The sequence below is a fragment of the Suillus paluster genome, assembly GCF_016628075.1.
Source record: "Suillus paluster strain FC165 chromosome Unknown EDB91scaffold_5, whole genome shotgun sequence".
In the NCBI taxonomy this organism is placed as follows: domain Eukaryota; kingdom Fungi; phylum Basidiomycota; class Agaricomycetes; order Boletales; family Suillaceae; genus Suillus; species Suillus paluster.
This window is the reverse complement of record NW_024537565.1, coordinates 711,162-731,707: the sequence shown is the minus strand read 5'-3', so window position 1 is coordinate 731,707 and position 20,546 is coordinate 711,162. Positions and strand designations below refer to the sequence as shown.

Sequence of the window (20,546 nt, the reverse complement as noted above, 5' to 3'; positions counted from 1 at the left end):
ATCTGAATTTTATATGGGGGGACAGCGCACCTTTTTTCTATCCTTTATAATGTTGCATTGCATCCACAGTGTACAGGATGCGATCAAAAATCAACACGCTGAACACACCAATCTGATCAACAATCAACGTGCAACAACACGGTCGCGTCAAGTCGTGTGCGACCTGCAATCTTGAGATGTGGGACTGATCTGGAGGAAAAAAGTTTCAATGTCTGATAAGTCAGCCAGGTGAGACTCAGTCAAACTGTCACTTATGGGTCAGGTCGGCTTGTTCGGCTTGTCCTGCTCAACCATCATGCACCACTGTGCAGCCTGTAAGAAACACATGGACCAGCTGCGCAACCTTGAGTAAGCCACACAAGAGGCGACTTCCAGCCATGACCAACCTGAAGATCATAACCATGAAATGGACATTGATGGAGACATACCTTGGGAGTTTGATGGCCAAGGGGATGGCATACAGGAAGGGCCACCTGCCATGCCAGATCCGCATTGTGCGGTCCATGTTGAAGAAGTTGAAGATGAGGAAAGGATGTGGATGCGATTTGTGCAGTCATACCCAGTGTCACGAGTTCCATGTACAAATCATTTTTCTTATCTTAACGTCGCGTCTAAAACTAAGCGCTCGAGTCACGTGACTACTTCACCTCTTCACGCCCGTCACATATATCACCCTGCATTCCGATCACCCGTCACAGAAGCGCCAGTACCCTACGCCCATATTGCACCCTTGACATCACCGATGGCATCGCCGATCAACGTAACGATTGATCTTCCATCTGAGGGCTCTCCCACTCCATGAGCTAGAACCATAGCACTTCCTGTCACTACACCCATTGGATCTTGGATCTCTATCTAAGATAGATCTTCTATTTAATCTCCGTCTCTTCTCTTCTATTCAGATACAATCTCTTATCAGAAACTATGATCTGAACCCTTATACCTGAAGCTTCTATTCTCGACTTCCTATTTAGTTGTTACCTTTTCTGTCTTGGTCCGTGCGCTGCTTTCATAGTATATAAACCCTAGTCGATAGTCAGTAGTTCTCTAGTCTAAACCTCTTGTACTTTCCGTAGAGAATCTACTTGACATCTATCACTCCCTTTCCCTCCGTGTGAGCTCTAGACTTAACCTCTTCGGACACTTGTCCTTAGTGGCCATTGTCGTGACTCTCTCTCTCTCTTCTTTGTTTGTTGTTTGAGTCCTGGTCTGATTGCTTGAGACTATAATTGTCGAGAGTCGTCACACCCAGGGCAAGTGGCACAAATGCTCAGCTGCACGGAAACCATGTTCCATGAGATCAGAGCCCAACCAGAGGCTCAAGGTCTAGACCCATGGGCGCCATTTGCAGACACAGAGGAATGGGGACTTGTGAAATGGTTGGTATCCCATGTGGGACAAAATGTGATAGACGAGTTCATGAAACTACCAATTGTAAGTCATGAATTCATCCCCTAATTGCAATATACTTACCAATGGACAGACGAGCAGCTTTAATATGTCATTCACAAGCAAGTACACTCTGATGAAAGCAATCGATCAGCTTCCCTGTGGCATGGAATGGCAGTTGAAGAGAATAAGTGTAGAGGGGAACAAACTTACCAATGACCAGCAATGCAAAACTGAGGAGCTTGAATTGTGGTTGCAGGACCCAGTCGACTGCATCCACGAACTCATGGCCAATCCAGAGTTCAATCACATGGTATCATATGTGCCAGAGAGGGTATTTTCAGACACAGAGGGCAAGACAAGGCAGTTTGATGAAATGTGGACTGGTGACTGGTGGTGGGAGATGCAAGTAAGTGCCAGTGTCTACATCTGGCAAAAGAACACACTAAAGCCTTTCCCACAGGGAAGATTGCCTCAAGGGGCTGTTGTTGCACCTGTTATCCTAGCGTCTGATAAGACTTCACTTTTGCAGTTCCGGGGAGACCAGGAGGTTTGGCCTGTCTACCTGAGCCTTGGAAACATCTCAAAAGATATCTGATGTCAGCCATCCAAACATGCCACCATCCTCATCACATACTTACCAATCTCAAAGTTAGAATGCTTCACACGAGATACATGTTCCCTCAAACATTATCGTCTCTTCCACTATTGCATGATGCAGATCCTAGAGCCATTGGTCAGGGCCGGTGTTGAAGGAGTCAATGTCACCTGCCCTGATCGTCAAGTAAGGTGGATGTATCCCATTGTGGCAGCATGTGTGGCTGATTTTCCAGAGCAGTGCCTGGTGGCATGCTGCATGGAGAATCGGTGCCCAAAGTGTGTTGTGGGTCGCAACGAGTGCGGGGACATGGGGAAGTTGGCAATGCACAATCAAGACTCCACAGTCGAAAATCTGCGCTTGCACTGTGATGGGGAAATGGAGAATGAACAATTTGAAGGAGAACTAGGACTATGAGCAATCTACTCACCGTTCTGGGCGACACTTCCACACAACGACATCTTCTCTTGTCTCACCCCTGACATTCTACATCAGCTGCACAAAGGTGTTTTTAAGGATCACATTGTTAGCTGGTGCTCCAATATCATAGGCGAGGAAAAACTTGACACACGGTTCAAGGAGATGATGTCATATTCAGGACTCCGACACTTCAAAAAAGGCATCTCCAAGCATAAACAATGGACTGGTGTGGGTACAACAAGTGCAGCGGAGAGAACTCAATCTATTACACAGTTGGGTCTTCGCTGCCTGCTGCCTTGCTTGGGAACAAGTGCGTTCGACCCTTAAGGGGATTGCTACTGGGGAATACTAGTCTCTGTCTAAAACGACCCTACAGGATGAAAGATCCGCAAAAGTGGATGAAGCGGATAGGATGTGAAATGTATGGATTCGTCGGATGGAGCAGATGGCACTTGCGGATCGGACAGGATGCAAATCAAAGTTGAAGGAAGTTCATTAAAGGTTAGATGGATAGTGAGTATAAGTCAAAGCGATCTTCTGGTAGGGTGCAGGAAAAGTGGGAGAAAGTTACATGAAGTAAGTATTTTCCGAAACCCTCATGCTTATAGGGTACAGTATTTTCAAGGAACATAGATATATAGGTAGCGAGTTTAGACCATGCCATAAGCTATCCGAAAAATACTGGAGTGTGAGAGGATATGTCTGTGTTCAGTCAGTAACAAGAAAATGCATGTGAGTACGTACCAATGAGGTAGAATGGACGTGGACAGGACGGATGCGGCAGATGCGCGAGCTATAGGGGGAGATCCGAAGGTATCCGCATGTCATCCGAAAAGCAGATGTGTATCGGATGGAATGGATAGGTGTCGGATGGACGTCAGATGGACGCCTGATGCATCAGAAAAGTGGTGGATATGAGCCTAGCATAGGGATACTCCCTACACCGGGGCAGACTACTGAGAGCTGCAGTGTGTTTTTCTCAGTGTGATTGCTGGCGTGGTTGACCACAAAGTTCTCACCACAGTGCATGGCGTGTTATATTTTATTTACTATGTGCAGTATTAGATGCACACAGATGACACACTTGCCTGTATGCACGCTGCCCTCACCTCATTCCATGCCAATAAGAACGTCTTCATCGACCTAGGCGCATGAGAGCACTTCAACATTCTGAAAATTCACTCAATGATCCATTACATCGATGTGATTCGCATTCTTGGCAGTGCGGATGGTTTCAATACTGAACTTCCTGAATGGCTACACATTGATTTTGCCAAGTGGGCATACTGTGCATCAAATTGGCGCAACTATGTCATCCAAATGACTACCTGGCTATGGTGACAAGAGTCCATCCACATCCAAGATGCCTACCTTCAATGGTGGGGTTCCCAGCACCCTGTCAATCAAGGTTCAAACCTGCTGGAGCAAGACTCGGACACCAGTGGCTCTGATTCAGAATCAGATAGTGCAGGACCTGAGAACAGTGTTGACTTACCTTCTCAGGTACAACAGTTCACAATGGTGACAGGTTCATGTGGCTAGTTTGTCCCCAGGATGTGTCCATTTCTGAATTCGACAATCCAGCGCTTACTCAACGACCATGGTGCTTCGCTTTTCATGCTGGCTCTTGAAGAATTCCTTCACACCCATCTTCCAAGCTGGTCACAGTGAAAACTCACACCACAAGACCAGGTCGATGTCTACAAATACTGCAAGATTCTCTCTCCAGCACGACCCCATATCAACAACAGAAAGTGTTTGTTCAAGGTCCATGCAACGCCAGTGATTCCTGCATCAGATGTGAGGAGACCACCAGCACCTGCACACTTCGACAGTGTGCTGGTGATTGAAGATGGGAATGAGTACACCAGTGAAGGTATATCCAGTGAGCATTGAAAATTGGTGGTGGGCTGTTCTGACCTGCGACTTAGGCCTTCAAGTGGGTGAAGTAAGGGTCGTTTTCCATCACATCTCGGGAATTTTCCACATCCCCTGGCATACATTCATTGGTTTTGGCTGCTTCAAAGCTTTGATGAAAATTTGCACAGCTTCCACCTCACCAGGTCTTCACATCAGTGTGGTCCTAATGCACTGGTGGTACTGGTCCATCAAGTTCTTCACCCATGCCATCTTATTCCTTGGGTTGGTCGAGAGTTGGACATGCAAGAAGAATTTTATCTTAATAGGTACATTGATTTGGAGTTGTTCAAGTGCTTGTCTAAATCCTAGAAGCTATGATACCATTAATGTTAACTATAGGGTGCTATATCGACTATGAGTTGCTGCACAAACCACATAGCTACTATGGGCATCATGGTGCACTACAGTGCGGTATTTAGTGCTATGGATGCTCTGTTGTACTACCAAGGCTATGTAGCGATACATTACTCTGGCAGTGTGCAACTTGTGTCCAACCTTTTTCCTGATGCACACTGTCGAGTTTGTCAGACCTGTCATCATGTGTGTCTGTGTTGTTTGTGATACTTGTGTGGCTTTGTTATTGTTGTGGCATGTTGTCGCCAAATTAGCAGTTTGCTGACGACGATATCGAGGTCGGACTCGTGGATGGCATCATCAAAATATATTGTCTTTCTTTGATTGACTTGCAATGCAGCACGACTTAACATGCATCAGGTTGGTGTGTTAGTCCGAATACTGGACGTGATGCTTAGGATGAATGATGTGTCGCTCTTGTCCGGGACTGTGTTCAACAGCAAGTTCACCTCTTCTGACCCTTCGCTACTGGCAAGACTTTCCACACTGTTCTTATGGGCAACCTTCAATATGGCTGTACCTCTTTTTCCGTATAATTTCAACACGGCTACGCAAGCCATTATTCCCTTTGAATTACTGTATGGGAGTGCCTTCAACCATTTTCGGATCCTTCGCTACCTGCGAGACTTTCCACACCGTTCTTATAGCCAGCCTTCAACACGGCTATATATAGCTCTCGGACGTTTTTCTGTACACTTTCAACATGGCCACACAAGCAATTATTGTCGAGCCGTGACCCTTCAAATTACTGTGGCGCGTTATACGTATTGTGCAGGCTAGTACGACAAGCTTAAAGTAGATAATAACAACATGACTTGTGCAAACAACTTTCGAAATGTTGGTGCCGACGACAATTCACATCTATCAAGGAGTCACGGACTGGCGCGGCCGAGCGCCCTTACAATCATGAGAATATGATACCTTTAACAACCGTATCAGTCCTTAATAGTCGTGTACGACGCTTTGCAGCCAGTACTAATGTCTCATTCCCCGAACTGACGTTACAAGCACCATGTGCCACCGTCCTGTCCTTGTTCGAACGTATTGAGAATTGCGATGCACACATCGCGACTCTCGATAAACGACTATCTTCATCTGGTGTGTGCCAAAGGGCACCGACGACGCTGAGGACATGTTGCGCGAAAACAGGCGCTCGCGTGATATCATGCGCTGGATCTGGCGGTCCATCCCTGAGATGTCGAAGTCAGTGTGCGATTGACATCTCTTGCCATCCAAAAGTGTCCGGAATCGCATGGGGACTGAGGCCTTGAATAAGGGCTGGGGGTATTGTGTCTTCTGGCAGAGGGTCATCGGGACGGCGAACACGCAGCATTTGTCCATCAATAAATTTTGTGATAGAGCTGAGTCTGACTTCCTTCCCCCCTGAGTGTGTTTTGCCTACTTTGAGCAGTTCGTTCTGCCACTGTTTGTGCTGCTCCTTCATGATACCCTGGATTCCAAACGAAGCTGTCCACCAACGCATCCAGGCAGCCATCTCCGCCTCGGTCAGCCACCGGGAATTCAATTCTTTCACGACGTCTTTTAATGTGTAGAACCCGACCTTGAGATGGTTAGGAAGGATCGTGGATGTTAATAAAGGACGCAGATCCATCGGGAGCACTGGAGTGGTCATAAAGGGCGCAAAGTCCTCATGGAAGTGACAGATGGCCTTCGTGGGCCGAATACCTAGATCCGAGATAAACAGGAATTTGTCTGTTTCTGAACAAGCAAATAATGCATCCTTGATAATATGGGACACCTTCAAATCAGGTGTGGTGGGATGAAACACGAAGGACTTCATCGTGTAGAGTGCCAGTTCTTCTACATCCGTCTTCCGCATCCTCGACCACGTATCACTTACTTTGTTCATCTCAGAATCATAGGCCATTCTCGCCAGAAAACCTCCAACGTAAAGGAGCTCCTCATTCCATTCTGCACGGCATGGCGTCAATGGACAAGCTATAGTCTAGACTCTAGCGCCAATTTACCACTTACTGGAAACGTGAGCATTGCTACAAGATCCAATCAGAAATATCCTCGCACAAGGTCGTACGATACCCACGCAAGATCAATCGAGCCTCGCTCCACAGTTAGGATGAAACGACTAGACATCTAGCAACCCATCCCGGTCGTTTGAGCCGCGCTTTGCCCCTGTCATACACATGAAATAACTTTAGGACATCATAACACCATAAGGATACTAACGATGAAGATTCGAGCGGGATGTTCGCTGTCAGAGCCGAACGTAAGAAGAGACGCTTCGAGAGAACACTTTATTCACCTTTCCAATCGCGGACAAAGTCCTTGAGGCCCACAGAAGACACTTCCGAACCCTGCGTTATCGGCTTCGGCTTTCATCTGCTTATCGTGCTCCTCCTTACTGAACTGTGGACGTCGAATATGAGACCATGTTGAAATTTATGAGGTATCTACTCACGAATGCCATCTTAAATGGGAAGCCCCTAGGAGGCTTCTTTAGTAAATGGAACATTCTGCCCAGAACTCAGTAACAGATATGATCTCCGGGGCTTCAGAAGCAGCATCTGCCATTTTCGGAGTTACAATTCTTTCGTTTGGTTTCGACGTCATTTTCTCCGTCGAGAAGCTCTTGGATTTCGTAAACTTTCTTCCACATCCACTCGTGTGATGAGCGTCTTCGGAGCTCCAATGAGTGCATCTTCAGCGAATATAACATTGACCTCCTGGGCTGCCAAGACCATCAAAGCTTTGCGGACTTGGAAAGCCGTAAGAGATACCAACAAATGAGAGGTGACGGTAATGCTGACCATATGTTTTGGAATGGCCATTGACTGACTGGCCTTGCTCCGAGTTTTTGCCACACGAGACATCTCGGCGTCATCCAACGAAATTATAACATGTCGAACGTGGAGCAGGAATGTCATGGATCTCACTAGAAATCGCGTAAGTTTAAAGATCCGCGGGATGGTCGACTCCTGGTTCAGCTTCATCTCGATCACAGTCCGATAGCCAATGTCACGGTCGATTCCCTCTTCACGTAGAGCTATATGCACGTCAGAAGCGCTGAATGGAGACGGTCATCTAAGTAGTAACGTGCCTTGTCTTCTTCATAGAACATGGATAATATCATTCCTGCAGCATCTGATGAGTGATGTGCAAACCTATTAGATTGTTGAGGGACCACGTACCATTCGATTTGACAAACGGCTTGTCGGTGACACTGAACACGCTAAAGAAACATATACATTACGCTTAGGACTCGGGATGACCGAGGAATGCATGAATGTATGCCGACTCCAAATGAACCAATCCTTCGTTCGTCGGGATTGTCTTCGGCTATATCAAGCGTTTAATACCCAGTAAACTGATCAGCATTATCACAAACCAATTTTCGTCAGATGATTCTAGTCAGTATCCTGAAACGGGACATCGTCATTCTTCGCAAGCCGTTTGCAGACCTTGTTATACGAAAAGGTGAGTACTCAGTAGCCAGTATTTCACATCATCGCACACCTTGGTTGAATTGGGATTTGGTTTCATCCCGTCACTCGCACTTTTGTGGGAGGTCTGAAATACAATAGCAAAGTTCTCTGCCCCGGCATCGTCCGCATTCTGCAACAATTATCGGAAAACTTCATTGTAATCAGCCATACTTTCTGACCTGACGTAGTTCCCAACATATCTGTGAACTTCTCTGGGTAACGGGCGAGCACTTTATCGACAAGAGCTCGCTGGTCGACTTCCACTGCAGTGAAGTTTAAACGGAAATCTGAGTCCCGAACGAGTCCAGTCGTTAGGCACCAAAAGAACTAGCTGACCTGAGGCATTCCAGAACAACCCCGAGAGGTTCGAAACACGATAGTAAGGATGTGAGGGTATTGAGACCCTAGAGCAGCAAGTCAAATCATGGCGCTGTGTGGACCACGAGAGCAGCCGGCCCCGCGTTCAACATGTGTAGCTATGCTACAACCTGCTACAACGGACCCTGCAATAGGATCAACGAGCGCTTAAGTTGTTTAAAGTTTCCGCCACACTAGTGCTGGGGCGGGCGTGGGAGTGCCGGAGGTCCTGACGCAGTGGCTGGAGTCCTGATTTGCATAGTGTAGCCAGTCACGGTAGCTGCTGCGGGGGGAGAGCCCCTGGTGTCTGAGCCCGTCCCAGGTCCACCAGGCAGAGTGAGTCGCAGTGTGTCGGTTGAATTTAAGCTCACCACATAATGGGATGTCGAGAATAAGTAGACTTTTTCGAGTCGCCTTCGCCCTCGGAGGTTTTGCAAATACGTATGCGTCAAGCCCTAGTTGGGGCTCGGGACCAGTGGACACGCGCAGCAAGTACACGACGTCACGTAGTAACTCAGGCCTCAGGCTCGTCATGCTGACCTAAATCCCTGAGTGCTCGGCCACACATTCGGCCCTGAGAGTGCTCCGCTAACCGTCCTGAGTGGTAAGTCCGAGCATTGCAGGACTTGTTCGAATTCGAAGATGGCAAAAGAAGATTACGCAGCAAACTAGAAGGTCCGGGCTTTGGTATAGTTACCGTATGGGTCTGAAGCGTTGAAGTACTTAAACTATTCCAGGCCTCCGTGCAATCGGCACCCACCAGAAGCCGGCAGAGGGTCACATAGTTTGGCGAGAAAACCTCGTTACAGGTGGGTGCCGATTGTATGGGGATATATGCTACGTGGCACCGTGAAAAGTAAAAGCCAAGGGTGCGACGTGCGAGGACACTTAAAATGTCGAATGTATTCGGACATGCGGAATAAGTGCCAAGTCAGAATATAAAATTGCTCTTGTAATTTTCAACATGAAACAATGCGAAAGTATAAGTACCTCGATTATAACCCCCGCTCCCCCTAGTGAATGATTGACCAATAACAGAGCAAAGCGATAACGATATTAATGTAATTTACATGACACGCTCAATGTTCCATGTCTTCGTCGTCTTCGTCATGGTCATCCTTTTTGAGGTCGGCCTTTTTGTGGGCTTCCTCGGATGAGTAATCGACGCGTAGGCCCCGGGTGCGGCGGGGAAGGATTGCTTTAGGATCGATTTCATGATCTTCTTCCTCATCTTCTTCATCTCCCTCGTCCTGTTGTGCGGAGTTTTGGTGTCATGAAAAAATAAGAACAAAGGGGAGGCGTACCTCATGCATGTCTTCCTCATCGTCATCCTCGTCTTCATCCTCGTCTCCCTCTTCGTCCTCCATAGACACGTCCTCAGCGGAAGGCTTTGCCTTGCCTTTTCCCTTGTTATCGGGAGATTTGGCCAAGGAGGTCACGTCCTTTTTAGCGGGTGATCTAGAAGCAAAATGGATGAACAATTGGAGGGGGGAAGTGGCTGACAAAATCGGCTTACCTAGCTTCAGTCGACATAACGGATATTGATAACAATAAGGATAAGGTGCAGGGGATGTGTGTGGAAAAGAGCGCGTTGGCGATGTTTGGATGTGTTGACGCGCCGTTCTAGTTCGACGCTTTTTTGAAGCGGAGTTTTAAATGACGACCTCGGATGAAGAGTGAATCTGATAAAGCTGGTGAAATTATTTCGTGAGATTACGTCCGAGGAGAGCGCTCATCTCCCGGACGACTGATGGAGTGTACAAGGGGGAATAAGTAAGGTGAAAGGTTCGGTTCTAGGAACATTCGGTTTATTCCGGTAATGAGTTGAGGTGTGAACTCAATAGTTATGATCCCGTGGAAGGTTATGCGAGTCATCCGGAGGAATCGAGTTTACGGGGGTCGCTGAGATTGAATTTATTGCTGTAGGTGCCTTGTTTCCGTGGAAGGATGTAAGCGAGTACGGTAGATTATTATGGCCGCCAAATGACCGCTGACCATCAAAAAAGCTTGGCTATTAGTAGTATGTATCGTATATTGTTATTGCTACCATGAAAGTCACTCAATCTCTCCCTTCCCATCCACTTCCAGTGTTGTTCTGATCGATCTACCGGCTCAAGCGGTATAATCCATTTTCCGTGTAAACTCTTTTTCAAAGGAGGTTCCAAAGGAGGTTCCAATCTTACTCCAACCTGTCAATTATGCATAGGGCGCTGATATCCCTTTCAATCGGTGATTCTGACAAACCGTCTTTCTCCCCCTTCGTTCCCCCACCAATTCAACGTCTTTCCCTACCCCCTTCCAGTGCAAGTAAATCTTCCCCAAATTCGACTCCCCCCGCCCTTCCCCGCCCAAAGAAGTCTCAGGCGCCCACTAAGTCTCCTTCTCCCGTCGCAGGTCCATCAAATTGTAACGCATCTGCTATCTTTCCTTACCTCCACCGCCTCGAAATTCACGACGATATGGCTTCTCGTCGACAACAGAGACCTCTTCTCGTACTCAAGCTGTCCTCTCCTTCCTTCCTAGATTCCGTTGCTACGGACGTAGTAGCTGAAACGCCTCTATATTCAGTAGAAACAGTAGGATCTTCAACTACCGTCTGGCGCTCAGATCCTTGGGGTACATCTGTCACTATTGCAGACATACGTTGGCCCAAAGACATCCCTCTCAAGGGTAAGGGAAGGGATACCCACGGTTCCCTCATACAGATGGGTGATCCTCGCTGGAAAGACACCGACAGCTATCTCAAGTATGGCAGCCTCAGAAGGTATGCCTCTCCTTGTATTCCCTCCCCTTCCCCTCCTCACCCCATTTTTTTTACAGCAGCTCACGCAAATTCAGCTTACCAAACCATCCCCATGTGTTAAAGTGGAAGCGAACAGGTCGCACATATCAGGTTGGCATCGGGTGTCATCACGTATCTTCGCTTACGCTCACACTTCTTCATAGTGCACAACTTCATCCTCCAGAGGTCCCATCGCATCCCTTGATGCATCACAAGACGAAGAAAACACTCCACGACTCAAAGTATTCGAGACAATCGGTCCAATCCACCAATCAGTTCCCCAAGTAGAACACGCTGGAATATCCCTTTCCCTACTTGATAACCTCTTTGTCACCGCTCTATTACTCGTCACAGAACCTGACGATTGGATGACTTTAAGGCACAACCCCGATACTCCAGCCACAGATTCCGTATCCCCTCCTAAATCATCCGCCCCTGCATCTGCGCGTCAGTGGCGCAAAATCATGTACGGCGAGCCCCTCTACCCCTCCCTCAAGACCCCCGCTGTCGACACTCGCTGCAATGAGGATGCAGATGTTCTTGATATCTCCGGGGCAGCGCCCCTTCCCACATCTGTGAAGCAATGGCGCAAAATTGTATATGGCGAACCTCTTTACCCATCGCTACGACCTCATAGTGCAGACGGTCTTGACCTACCTTCACGCCCAGACACCGCATGGGATACCGCTAGCATCTCTTCCGAGTCCGTATGCTATCCCGCAACCCCTTCTTCTGCCCCATCCACTGGCTTCTATACATCCACATTCTTCGACGAATCAGAAAGAACAGTTCCGAGAATCGACACAAATGGACGATATTCAGCCCCCCTTAGCTTCTCCCCTGCTACAATATCACCGATTCCCGCATCTGATTGCATGCCATTATCATCACAGCCTTCCCCCTCGCCACGTGCGGGTACCCGGCGAGAGCTCCCCGCACCGCCGTCCGCATGGCATGGTCACCCGCCGCCTGGGTCACAGCCGTGGCTTCACAGATCGAGATCGTCACCCCGATTGTCGTGTATGCTACCCACGACAATCAAGCACTCTCAGTTGGTCACAGAAGACGGAGTCCTTGTCCCATCAACACCGCTAGATGGCGATGAGGATCGTCCAGCCGAAACGCCCCCGTCGCGCAGCCGTGCTCTTTCTTCGGGGTCAGTCGTTCGCCGCCGACTACCCACCGTCCCCTCAACCCCCACATCCCCAATCAGCTCACCTCCTCCCCAGACGAAACGCCTCTTCAACTTTGGACGTACACTTCCCCCAACGCCTGTATCCATACCTCGCTCACCCTCTGCTGGGCATCGTTACACGCATTCGTCCAACATCATCTCCCGAACACCATCATCAGCGACGATGCCTGCGCGGCCATCAACTGCACAGCAACCGCGTAGGAATCGTCCAGAGAAGGATCCTGATGAGGTGCTGGGGTGGGTACGCAACGTTACGCGAGCTCACCACCACCGACGTGCCCTCGACTGCGATGAGCTCGAGCACCGCCCCGGGTGCCCAGAAGAAGCTCCGCCGCCGGCGTACAACGCCATTGACTTCTCAAAGCCCCCTCAGTCCCGTGCACTACCCAATCCCAGTTAAACTCCTTCCTTCTGTCTATGGATATATCATACGTGACGCAAATAATGAATAGACGTCTTTTACCCGCAATGAAGCCTTGATCGGTCCCTTCACGGAGATCTTTGCATTTAATTCCACCTAGGATCCAGTCCTTCTTCTCCTTTCTTTTTTCATAGCACAAATTGGTCCTCTAATCCCGCTCGTCCCAGCCATTCTTTCTCCAACTGACCCTGTACCTGAAATCCTCAATCCTCATTCAATGAATTGTTATTACCAATATCTACCATACGTACGTACGCTGATCTTCACCTCACTCTTACATATACTCCTAGGCATATATACAATGTTTCTCTTCATGAATTCTGATGCATCAAAAGATGTTGTTTTACATATTGATATCTGATACGTTCCCTGCGCATGCATTGTTCTGTAAACGTTCGCGGTCTGTGAGTGGATTGGGATGGGTATCATCATGTGGGTGATTCATTTATGCTAATCGAGGCGTTTGATCTCTTGGCCCGTGGGGTGAGGCACTCCTTGTTCTGTTAATAATGGGGCGCCTATTGGGGGGTTATTTATGTAGGCGAATAACTCGCAGATGGGCCAGTGGCTTCCGTTAGTCTCCCATATAGCAGACCAATAGAAGGAATACACTGTACAATCGTCCCTTCTATTATTATAAAGGGCTTCCGTAGACCACGATTTTCGTCACGGTGTTAAATGGACCCCAGAGTCTCAAGCTCGGCATCCACTGGCAGTCACACAGAGGCTCCGAATCACAGTTATGTGCCTAGCATATGATTACGACAACCGTGGATGTGCCAGCTGGCTTCAGTTGAGTTGACCTGGGCGCGAATAGTCTCCCTTATAGAAGGAAGTTGCGCAGCAAGGTCAATATAAGTGCATGCGGCCATACTGGTTCCTTATTTCTAGTATAGTATACAGCTGCGCGTAATTAAACCAGTCTCACCATTCGTCAATTTGAGATGGTGAGATCTTAACACCACTCGAGCATCCGCCGGCAGGCTTGATCACGCGCCTAGCTGCGCAAAGTCGCTTCCCGGGACCGCCATCACGAACGTCCGGAAGATCGTAGTCGTTCCTTAAGTTTTCCGATAGTATATATGCAGCTGTGCCGGTCGTTTTCCGGAATCGCCGTTGACGCTCATGATCACTGGACGCTGGTAGTAGTTCGCACTGGACTGGTATCAACGTGCTTAGTAACGTTCGCAGCAGCTACAGCCTTCGGACTCCCCTGTTTGATTCCGATTTCTCTTATTCCTATTGTGTTCTACGTATTTGATTTTCACGTTGGTCGCCGTTTACGATTCGGAGTATAGAGTTCAAGTTTCTGTATCTTAGTGCGCGCCACCGACGTGCAGCACATGTCACTGTCATCTTAACTAATACTTAGACTAGTACTGTCTTGTATCGCGCCGTACAGCAACTGTAACTTGAAGTAGTACTGTGACTTACTAGTTACCAGTTACCAGTATGTACTGATCTTTCTTGACATCAGGCCGTCATGACGTGTAAGTATGTAGTACTTACTAGGATGATCGGCCCGTATCGCTGATTGACGGACTTTTGAAACGCGTCTCCAACGGTTACACACCAGAGCTCGAGTTTAGGCATCAACTTGCCAGTCCTTGATATAATCATCTCCTCAATTCGTCTTGCTTTTCCAGACGTCCAAGTCTGGTTCGAGTAACGCTGGTACATCAAGGTACGGGCCAATCGCATCAACCTTGTGGCGACGCCATCATCATGTCTCCTCTTGATATTCGTCCGAGTCGGCACTCCGAGTCAGTACTAGTCTCCGAGGCGCCGTGTGACCTCTCGGTCGACATCGAGCCTCTTGCTGACGGAGGCATCAGGGATGCGATATTGGTGGTGGTGATGGTACGTTTACTTCAATTGCAATTCCGAGTATTGGATTTTGGTGTCACTCGGCGCTATGTCACTGTACATGTACTCATTAACGACTACTTTCGCAGGGCGTATCAGGAACAGGCAAATCTACTCTCGGTGTTGCGCTATCAAAGGCTCTCTGTCTCCCTTTCATCGATGGCGATGACCTACATCCGCAATCTAATGTAGACAAGATGTCACGCGGCGAACCTCTCACAGACGATGATCGCCAGCCCTGGCTAGAAACTATTCGCAATACGGCTGTCAGTAGCGTTCTCAAGAGGGATGAAGATAAGAAGCCGGGGATCATCATTGCATGCTCGGCGCTGAAGGGGAGTTACCGGTCGGTGTTAAGGGGCGAAACTCTGTCGGAAGCCGAGACATCGAAGCATTCGGGAAAGCTTCGGACGTGGTTTGTTTATATGAAAGGTTCGCGGGAGGTGCTCATGGATCGGATGACGAAACGCCAAGGGCATTTCATGAAGGCTGCTATGTTGGATAGCCAGTTGAAGACGTTGGAGAACCCTGAGAATGAGGAGGGGGTGGTGACGGTGTCGATAGAGTGGTCGACTGAGGATCAGGTGCGAGAAGTGGTTGGGGCTCTCAAGGATAAGGATGGCAGCATATGACATCGAAGCATTGATAATTATTCCTTTAAATAAAAAATTGAAATCAAATACTACTTACAATCTTACACTGTAGGCTTTTTCTTCGTCGACGGTCGACCTTCCGCACAAAAACAACCATTTCCAAGCAACTCTGCGAGTCTTGTAGGTCCAACTTGAATTCTATATCATATATCTGTCACATACAATATCCCCGTCATGACGATGCACCGGGCCTTAGGAATTCTCGACGTAATACACACCATTAGCTCACACACAGCACACGGATCGCTTCCTGCACTTGCATCCACATCCCACGCGTTTAAGCGCCCAGCACTTGAGGTCCTTTGGAGGGATTTGCAGTCTGTGGAGCCACTTGTCAGATGTTTACCAAGTGACTTATTTGGCGTCGATCAAGGATGTTGGGTGAGTGCCTCAATTTCACATCATAGAATCATGTGTTTCGGACCACTGAGTTCATTGTGCAGGCATTAAAGAAACCTCTTGATGACAAGATGTGGGCCACTCTGTCGGGATACACGTTTCACGTGCACACGATCACTGTGACACAAACATGCCCCTTGAAGTTTATCGAAGCCCTCAGTTTGATAATGATGTCTTATCCTTCGGGACCTGCGTCCTTGTTTCCCAACCTTCGCAAATTAACATGGGGCGCCGATGGAACCCGCGGCAGCAGCAGAGTTCTTGCGCATGGCTTCTGTGCCCACCCTAGTTGCGTTGACCGTGGAGATCGCTGCAGCTTCTCCCGCCTTTCTCTCGGCCCTTTCGTCTCTTCAAACATCCTTTCCTCACCTCAAGAGCCTATATTTGAAATATAGCCATATGACCGACGAGTTGCGTCATAAAACTTCACCCTTCATCACACAGTCTATTTCCCGGCTCGATCATCTTCATTCGTTGGCGGTATGGGACCTAGGAAACGAAGGCATGGAGCGCGTTATGCAGCTACGAGCTCTACAGTCGCTGCACTTGGATTTAGGAACATCGTCCGCTTGGGAGGCACAGGTCGAATCTACAATTCACTGGCTTTCGTGATTTGCACTATTTAGGCCTATCTATCGACACATTCGAGCAAGCCTCGAACCTCTTGAGTTCACTTCAGGTCGCCAGAAGCAGAGAAATCGGAGTCTATTTTACCTCTCAGCACTCAGGTGAATCTACGACACTATCCCAGTTCTTCGCCATCCTCCAAGAGAGATGTGACAACGACAAACTTCGGTCCTTCACACTTCAAGGATTCTCCAGGAAGGTACACACGGAACCGGGCGTTTTCACACCATTACACGCATTTCGCAATTTAACTCGGTTGCTCATCGCGAATGGCTGCGTCATGTCCATGTCAGACGAGGAGCTCTGCCAGCTGGTGAGAGCCTGGCCTAAGCTTCAAGTGCTCAAAATCAGCTGCCATGTCGCCGATGGTACCGCCATAGTACCTACGTTCCATGGGCTAATCAGTCTACTTCCGGCTCTGCCCCGCTCTCATTTCGCTCGCTCTCGTCATCGATACCACCAAGCTGGAAGGCATAGATCTCGAGTGCCCCGGAGGTGGAAGCTGCAAGCAAAAATCTCAGATCCCTCGTCCTCGGAAATTCACCCATCGAAGGTCCCGATGAACTGTAGCTCTCATCCTCAGCGGTCTCTTCCCCGACCTCGAGAAGGTCGATCTTGATTGTTGGGATCAGCTCCCACTGTGTTTTTTACCACGGGAAAAGCTAGCGATAGAGAAGTGGGTGTCAGTCAATAGCATTCTTGGTGATCTCAGTGTCGTACGGAAGCGGTGCATCAAAGCTTATCGAGATGTTGTCTGATTTCTAGGCTACACTTGAATCATCGCACACACCTTTTGACTATGCGCGGTTATACACTTATTGTACGTATGATTGTGTGCTAGGACTATCGTACATTCTTTATACTTATACTCAGGCTTATAAAATCACTTTCTCTCGTCAACGATACCACCTTGACAGTGCAGGCCCCAGATACCCTGGTCCCCTGTAGGCAGACCCAACAAAATGAAGACAGTCGGTCACTGGCGCGGTCGATACCGTAACTCGAACGATTTATCAATTTCTAGCCGAAGGGTTCGGTGCTGGGTGGGCTGAACCATACTCGACAGAGTCCACCGGAAAACAAACTTCTCCAAAATGTTGCGCGGCGAACCTCTGACAAACGCTGACCGCCAACCCTGGCTAGAAACTATCCGCAAGACGGTCAGTCACTTGCAGTTCTGTGCCAACTTGGAGTTGACCATGGGCTGCAATACAATGTCCGAGAAGACACTCACAGACTTTCCAGGCAAGTCCTGTGAGCGATGAAGACAAGACTCAGAACCGGGGATCATCGTCGCTGAAGGAGAATTACCTGTTGGTGCTAAGGGTGGGACTCTATCGGAGGCACAGGCGTCAAAGCACTCAGGAAAGCTTCCAACGTGATTTGTTAAACGTTTGTTTACATGAAAGGTTCGCTGCGGAACGTGCTCATGGACTGAATGACGAAACGTCAGGGTCATATCATAGAGGCTGCGATGTCGGATAGCTGGTTGAAGAAACTTGAGTGGATGGTCCACTGGTGAACTGATCATCATGAGGACCGCAAAAGATGCACTATTTACATAAAAATTAAATATTAGTATACAGTAGATATGCTCATAATGGATAATGGATAATAATTAATACAAAACGAAAGAGATATGTTTGCCCATATACCAACACTATGCATTATGAACAGAGCATGATGCATGACATTTCTACCATGGTGCGTGATTTTATATGTCGAAAGTCGGTTTGTTATCGAATTTCTTTGGCATTTTTTCGTCATGCATTATGAGAATGTCGACTGTATACACTGTACAGTCAGCTTCAAGTCAGCTTGCAGTTTTTTCTTCAAAGTTCGACTTCAGCATATTTCAAATTTTCCTCCATGGATCTTCTTCTTGAATCTATATCAGTATACCCGTCCCAAAGAGTCATGCACCCGGCCTTGCGAAACCTCGAAGTAATATACACGATTAGCTCGTACACTGAACGTAGATCGCTTCCTGCACTTGCAGCCACATGCCGCGCATTTGAGCACCCAGCACTTAATGCCCTTTGGAGGGATTTACAGTCTCTGGACCCTCTAATCAGATGTCTACCAAATGACCTGTTTGACAGGGATCAGGGAATTATGGTGGGCGTCCTTCTACATGCATCATGATTAATATATGGCCTTCAGAGTACTGAGTTCACTTGTGCAGATACTTAAGAAACCTCTCGACAACGACATGTGGGAGACTCTTAGCAGTTACACATCCCGCGTTCACTCGTTCACTCAATCCGGCAACCTGACGGGTATCGAGCTCCTCGGCGAGCTAATGTTGTCTTGTCCCTTGACACCTGCCTCCTTATTTCCCAACCTTCGCAAATTGACATGGAATGGCGATGGAACCCACAGCGCTGCAGAAATCTTGCGCATGGCTTCTGTGCCCACCCTAGTGGAGTTGGATGTGTGGATGACTTCAACTTCCTCCGCCTTCGTCTCAGTCCTTTCCTCTATTGGGACCTTGTGTCCTCGCCTCCAGAATATGGAATTAAGACTTCTCCCTGTAGAGTGCACTCGTAAAGTTTCACCATTCATCATACAAACTCTTTCTCAGCTCCAACACCTTCACACATTGGCGGTATGGGACCTAGGAAACCAAGGCATTCAGCAAATCATGCAGCTTCCAGCTCTGCAGTCACTGAACTTGGACTTGAAAACATCGTCAGCTTGGGAGACACGGTCGCATTTGCAATTCCCCGGCTTTCATCCTTTGAATCTTTTCGGCATGTCTATCGATTCGTTCGAGCGAGCCTCGAACTTCTGGGGTTCACTTCAGGTCGTCAAAAGCAGAGAAATCGCGGTCGGCTTCACCTCCCAGGCGGCGCAGTCCCCTGCGATGCTATCCCAGTTCTTCACCATCATGCAAGAGAGATGCGACAACGACACATTGCTGCGCTTCCTCCTCCATGGATTTTCGAGCAAGGTGCACACAGAATGGGGTGTTTTCACGTCTTTGCACGCGTACCGTAATTTAACGGGGTTGCGCATCGACACTGGCTGTAAGATATCCATCTCTGACGATGAGCTTTGCCAGCTGGTGAGAGGCTGGCCTAAGCTCCGAACCCTCGAAATCAGTCGCTGTGTCTCCATTGATACCACCACAGTACCTACATTCCACGGGATAACACGTTTGCTTCAGCTCTGCCCCGCTCTGTCTTCGCTCGGTCTTGTCATTGATACTACCAAGCTGGAAGGCATAGATCTTAACTCCCCCTACAGTTGGAGCTACAACCGTCTTCAATGTCTCACCCTCGGAAATTCACTCATCGAGTCCCCGCCAAAGGTAGCTCTCATCCTGAGCTGCCTCTTCCCCCTCATCCGGCGGGTCGAGCTTCGTTGTTGGTATGAGGCCCCGATGAATTCGTTACTCCAGAGGAAGTCGGAGATGGAGTCATGGGCGTCAGTCAATAGTATTCTTAGAGGTGTACTGGAGCGACGCTTCAAAGCTTATCGAGATCTCAATCCTTCCAGTACGTTTTCACTGGCGCGTTACTTAGCTCAATAGTCTCCGTATCCAAGCGTCCGGCGCTACTTGTCTGAATGGCCATTACTTGTCTTGATTAGGATACTCCCCTGACTGTGCTGAACATGCATATCGTCAAACAAACTTCGCCAAAATGTTGCGCGGCGAACCTCTCACAGAGCTTACCCTGGCTAGAGACTATACGCAAGGTGGTCGTCAGTTGCGTTCTGAGCCAGTTTTATGTTGACCACGTACGGACTGCAGCCCAATACAACGCCCGAGACAGACTCACAGAATACGAGCACAGCATGGTTGGGCGGGAAAGGCAGCCAAGTCCTGCCAGCGTGAGGGATGAAGACAAAGACTGGGAGTTGGCGGTGATCATTATCGCATGCTCGTCGTTCAAGGGGAATTACCGGAGGGAGGCAGAAGCACTCTTGAAAGCGTTATTTACATGAAAGGCTCGCTGTACACGCTCATGATGGACCGTATGACGAAACGTCATGTGCATTTCATGAATGGATAAGCCAGTACTTTGAAGACCGCCGGGAAGCCCTGAGCATAAATGAAGAAGGGTTTGTGACACTAGTACTAGTGTCGATTGGACCAGG

General features: G+C 48.5%; 8 protein-coding genes across 8 annotated transcripts; 5 read left to right on the top strand and 3 right to left on the bottom strand.

Annotated features, from left to right (window-relative positions):
- Window positions 1–1,266: 1,266 nt before the first annotated feature.
- EDB91DRAFT_1234842 (uncharacterized protein) lies at window positions 1,267–4,636 on the top strand (the record flags this gene model as incomplete). Its single annotated transcript, XM_041321249.1, has 15 exons — window positions 1,267–1,434; window positions 1,484–1,798; window positions 1,853–1,948; window positions 1,994–2,084; window positions 2,118–2,206; window positions 2,228–2,354; window positions 2,406–2,512; window positions 2,543–2,635; window positions 3,377–3,439; window positions 3,473–3,538; window positions 3,566–3,718; window positions 3,755–3,935; window positions 4,095–4,163; window positions 4,191–4,269; window positions 4,357–4,636. 15 exons carry the CDS (start codon window positions 1,267–1,269, stop codon window positions 4,634–4,636), a joined length of 1,977 nt encoding a protein of 658 aa, XP_041182180.1.
- An 886-nt stretch (window positions 4,637–5,522) lies between these two features.
- EDB91DRAFT_1105719 (uncharacterized protein) lies at window positions 5,523–7,061 on the bottom strand. Its single transcript, XM_041317443.1, has 3 exons — window positions 6,963–7,061; window positions 6,677–6,911; window positions 5,523–6,613 (listed from the first exon to the last, which is right to left on the bottom strand). Exon 3 carries the CDS (start codon window positions 6,567–6,569, stop codon window positions 5,886–5,888), a length of 684 nt encoding a protein of 227 aa, XP_041182179.1. The 5' UTR covers window positions 6,570–6,613; window positions 6,677–6,911; window positions 6,963–7,061; the 3' UTR covers window positions 5,523–5,885.
- Window positions 7,062–7,266: 205 nt separating this feature from the next.
- On the bottom strand, window positions 7,267–7,778 carry EDB91DRAFT_1243731 (uncharacterized protein; the record flags this gene model as incomplete). Its single annotated transcript, XM_041322334.1, has 2 exons — window positions 7,267–7,703; window positions 7,754–7,778. 2 exons carry the CDS (start codon window positions 7,776–7,778, stop codon window positions 7,267–7,269), a joined length of 462 nt encoding a protein of 153 aa, XP_041182178.1.
- A 1,527-nt stretch (window positions 7,779–9,305) lies between these two features.
- On the bottom strand, window positions 9,306–10,184 carry EDB91DRAFT_609526 (uncharacterized protein). Its single transcript, XM_041327863.1, has 3 exons — window positions 10,016–10,184; window positions 9,804–9,957; window positions 9,306–9,749 (listed from the first exon to the last, which is right to left on the bottom strand). Exons 1-3 carry the CDS (start codon window positions 10,030–10,032, stop codon window positions 9,579–9,581), a joined length of 342 nt encoding a protein of 113 aa, XP_041182177.1. The 5' UTR covers window positions 10,033–10,184; the 3' UTR covers window positions 9,306–9,578.
- A 296-nt stretch (window positions 10,185–10,480) lies between these two features.
- EDB91DRAFT_609434 (uncharacterized protein) lies at window positions 10,481–13,001 on the top strand. Its single transcript, XM_041327862.1, has 3 exons — window positions 10,481–11,263; window positions 11,323–11,392; window positions 11,446–13,001. Exons 1-3 carry the CDS (start codon window positions 10,698–10,700, stop codon window positions 12,874–12,876), a joined length of 2,067 nt encoding a protein of 688 aa, XP_041182176.1. The 5' UTR covers window positions 10,481–10,697; the 3' UTR covers window positions 12,877–13,001.
- Window positions 13,002–14,482: 1,481 nt separating this feature from the next.
- EDB91DRAFT_609379 (P-loop containing nucleoside triphosphate hydrolase protein) lies at window positions 14,483–15,493 on the top strand. Its single transcript, XM_041327861.1, has 3 exons — window positions 14,483–14,581; window positions 14,649–14,757; window positions 14,853–15,493. Exons 2-3 carry the CDS (start codon window positions 14,755–14,757, stop codon window positions 15,393–15,395), a joined length of 546 nt encoding a protein of 181 aa, XP_041182175.1. The 5' UTR covers window positions 14,483–14,581; window positions 14,649–14,754; the 3' UTR covers window positions 15,396–15,493.
- On the top strand, window positions 15,494–16,466 carry EDB91DRAFT_609358 (uncharacterized protein). Its single transcript, XM_041327860.1, has 2 exons — window positions 15,494–15,797; window positions 15,860–16,466. The coding sequence occupies exons 1-2, from the start codon at window positions 15,591–15,593 to the stop codon at window positions 16,208–16,210; spliced, it is 558 nt and encodes a 185-aa protein (XP_041182174.1). The 5' UTR covers window positions 15,494–15,590; the 3' UTR covers window positions 16,211–16,466.
- Window positions 16,467–18,102: 1,636 nt separating this feature from the next.
- On the top strand, window positions 18,103–20,407 carry EDB91DRAFT_1216743 (uncharacterized protein). Its single transcript, XM_041320837.1, has 3 exons — window positions 18,103–18,560; window positions 18,628–20,144; window positions 20,200–20,407. The coding sequence occupies exons 1-2, from the start codon at window positions 18,312–18,314 to the stop codon at window positions 19,975–19,977; spliced, it is 1,599 nt and encodes a 532-aa protein (XP_041182173.1). The 5' UTR covers window positions 18,103–18,311; the 3' UTR covers window positions 19,978–20,144; window positions 20,200–20,407.
- Window positions 20,408–20,546: the final 139 nt, after the last annotated feature.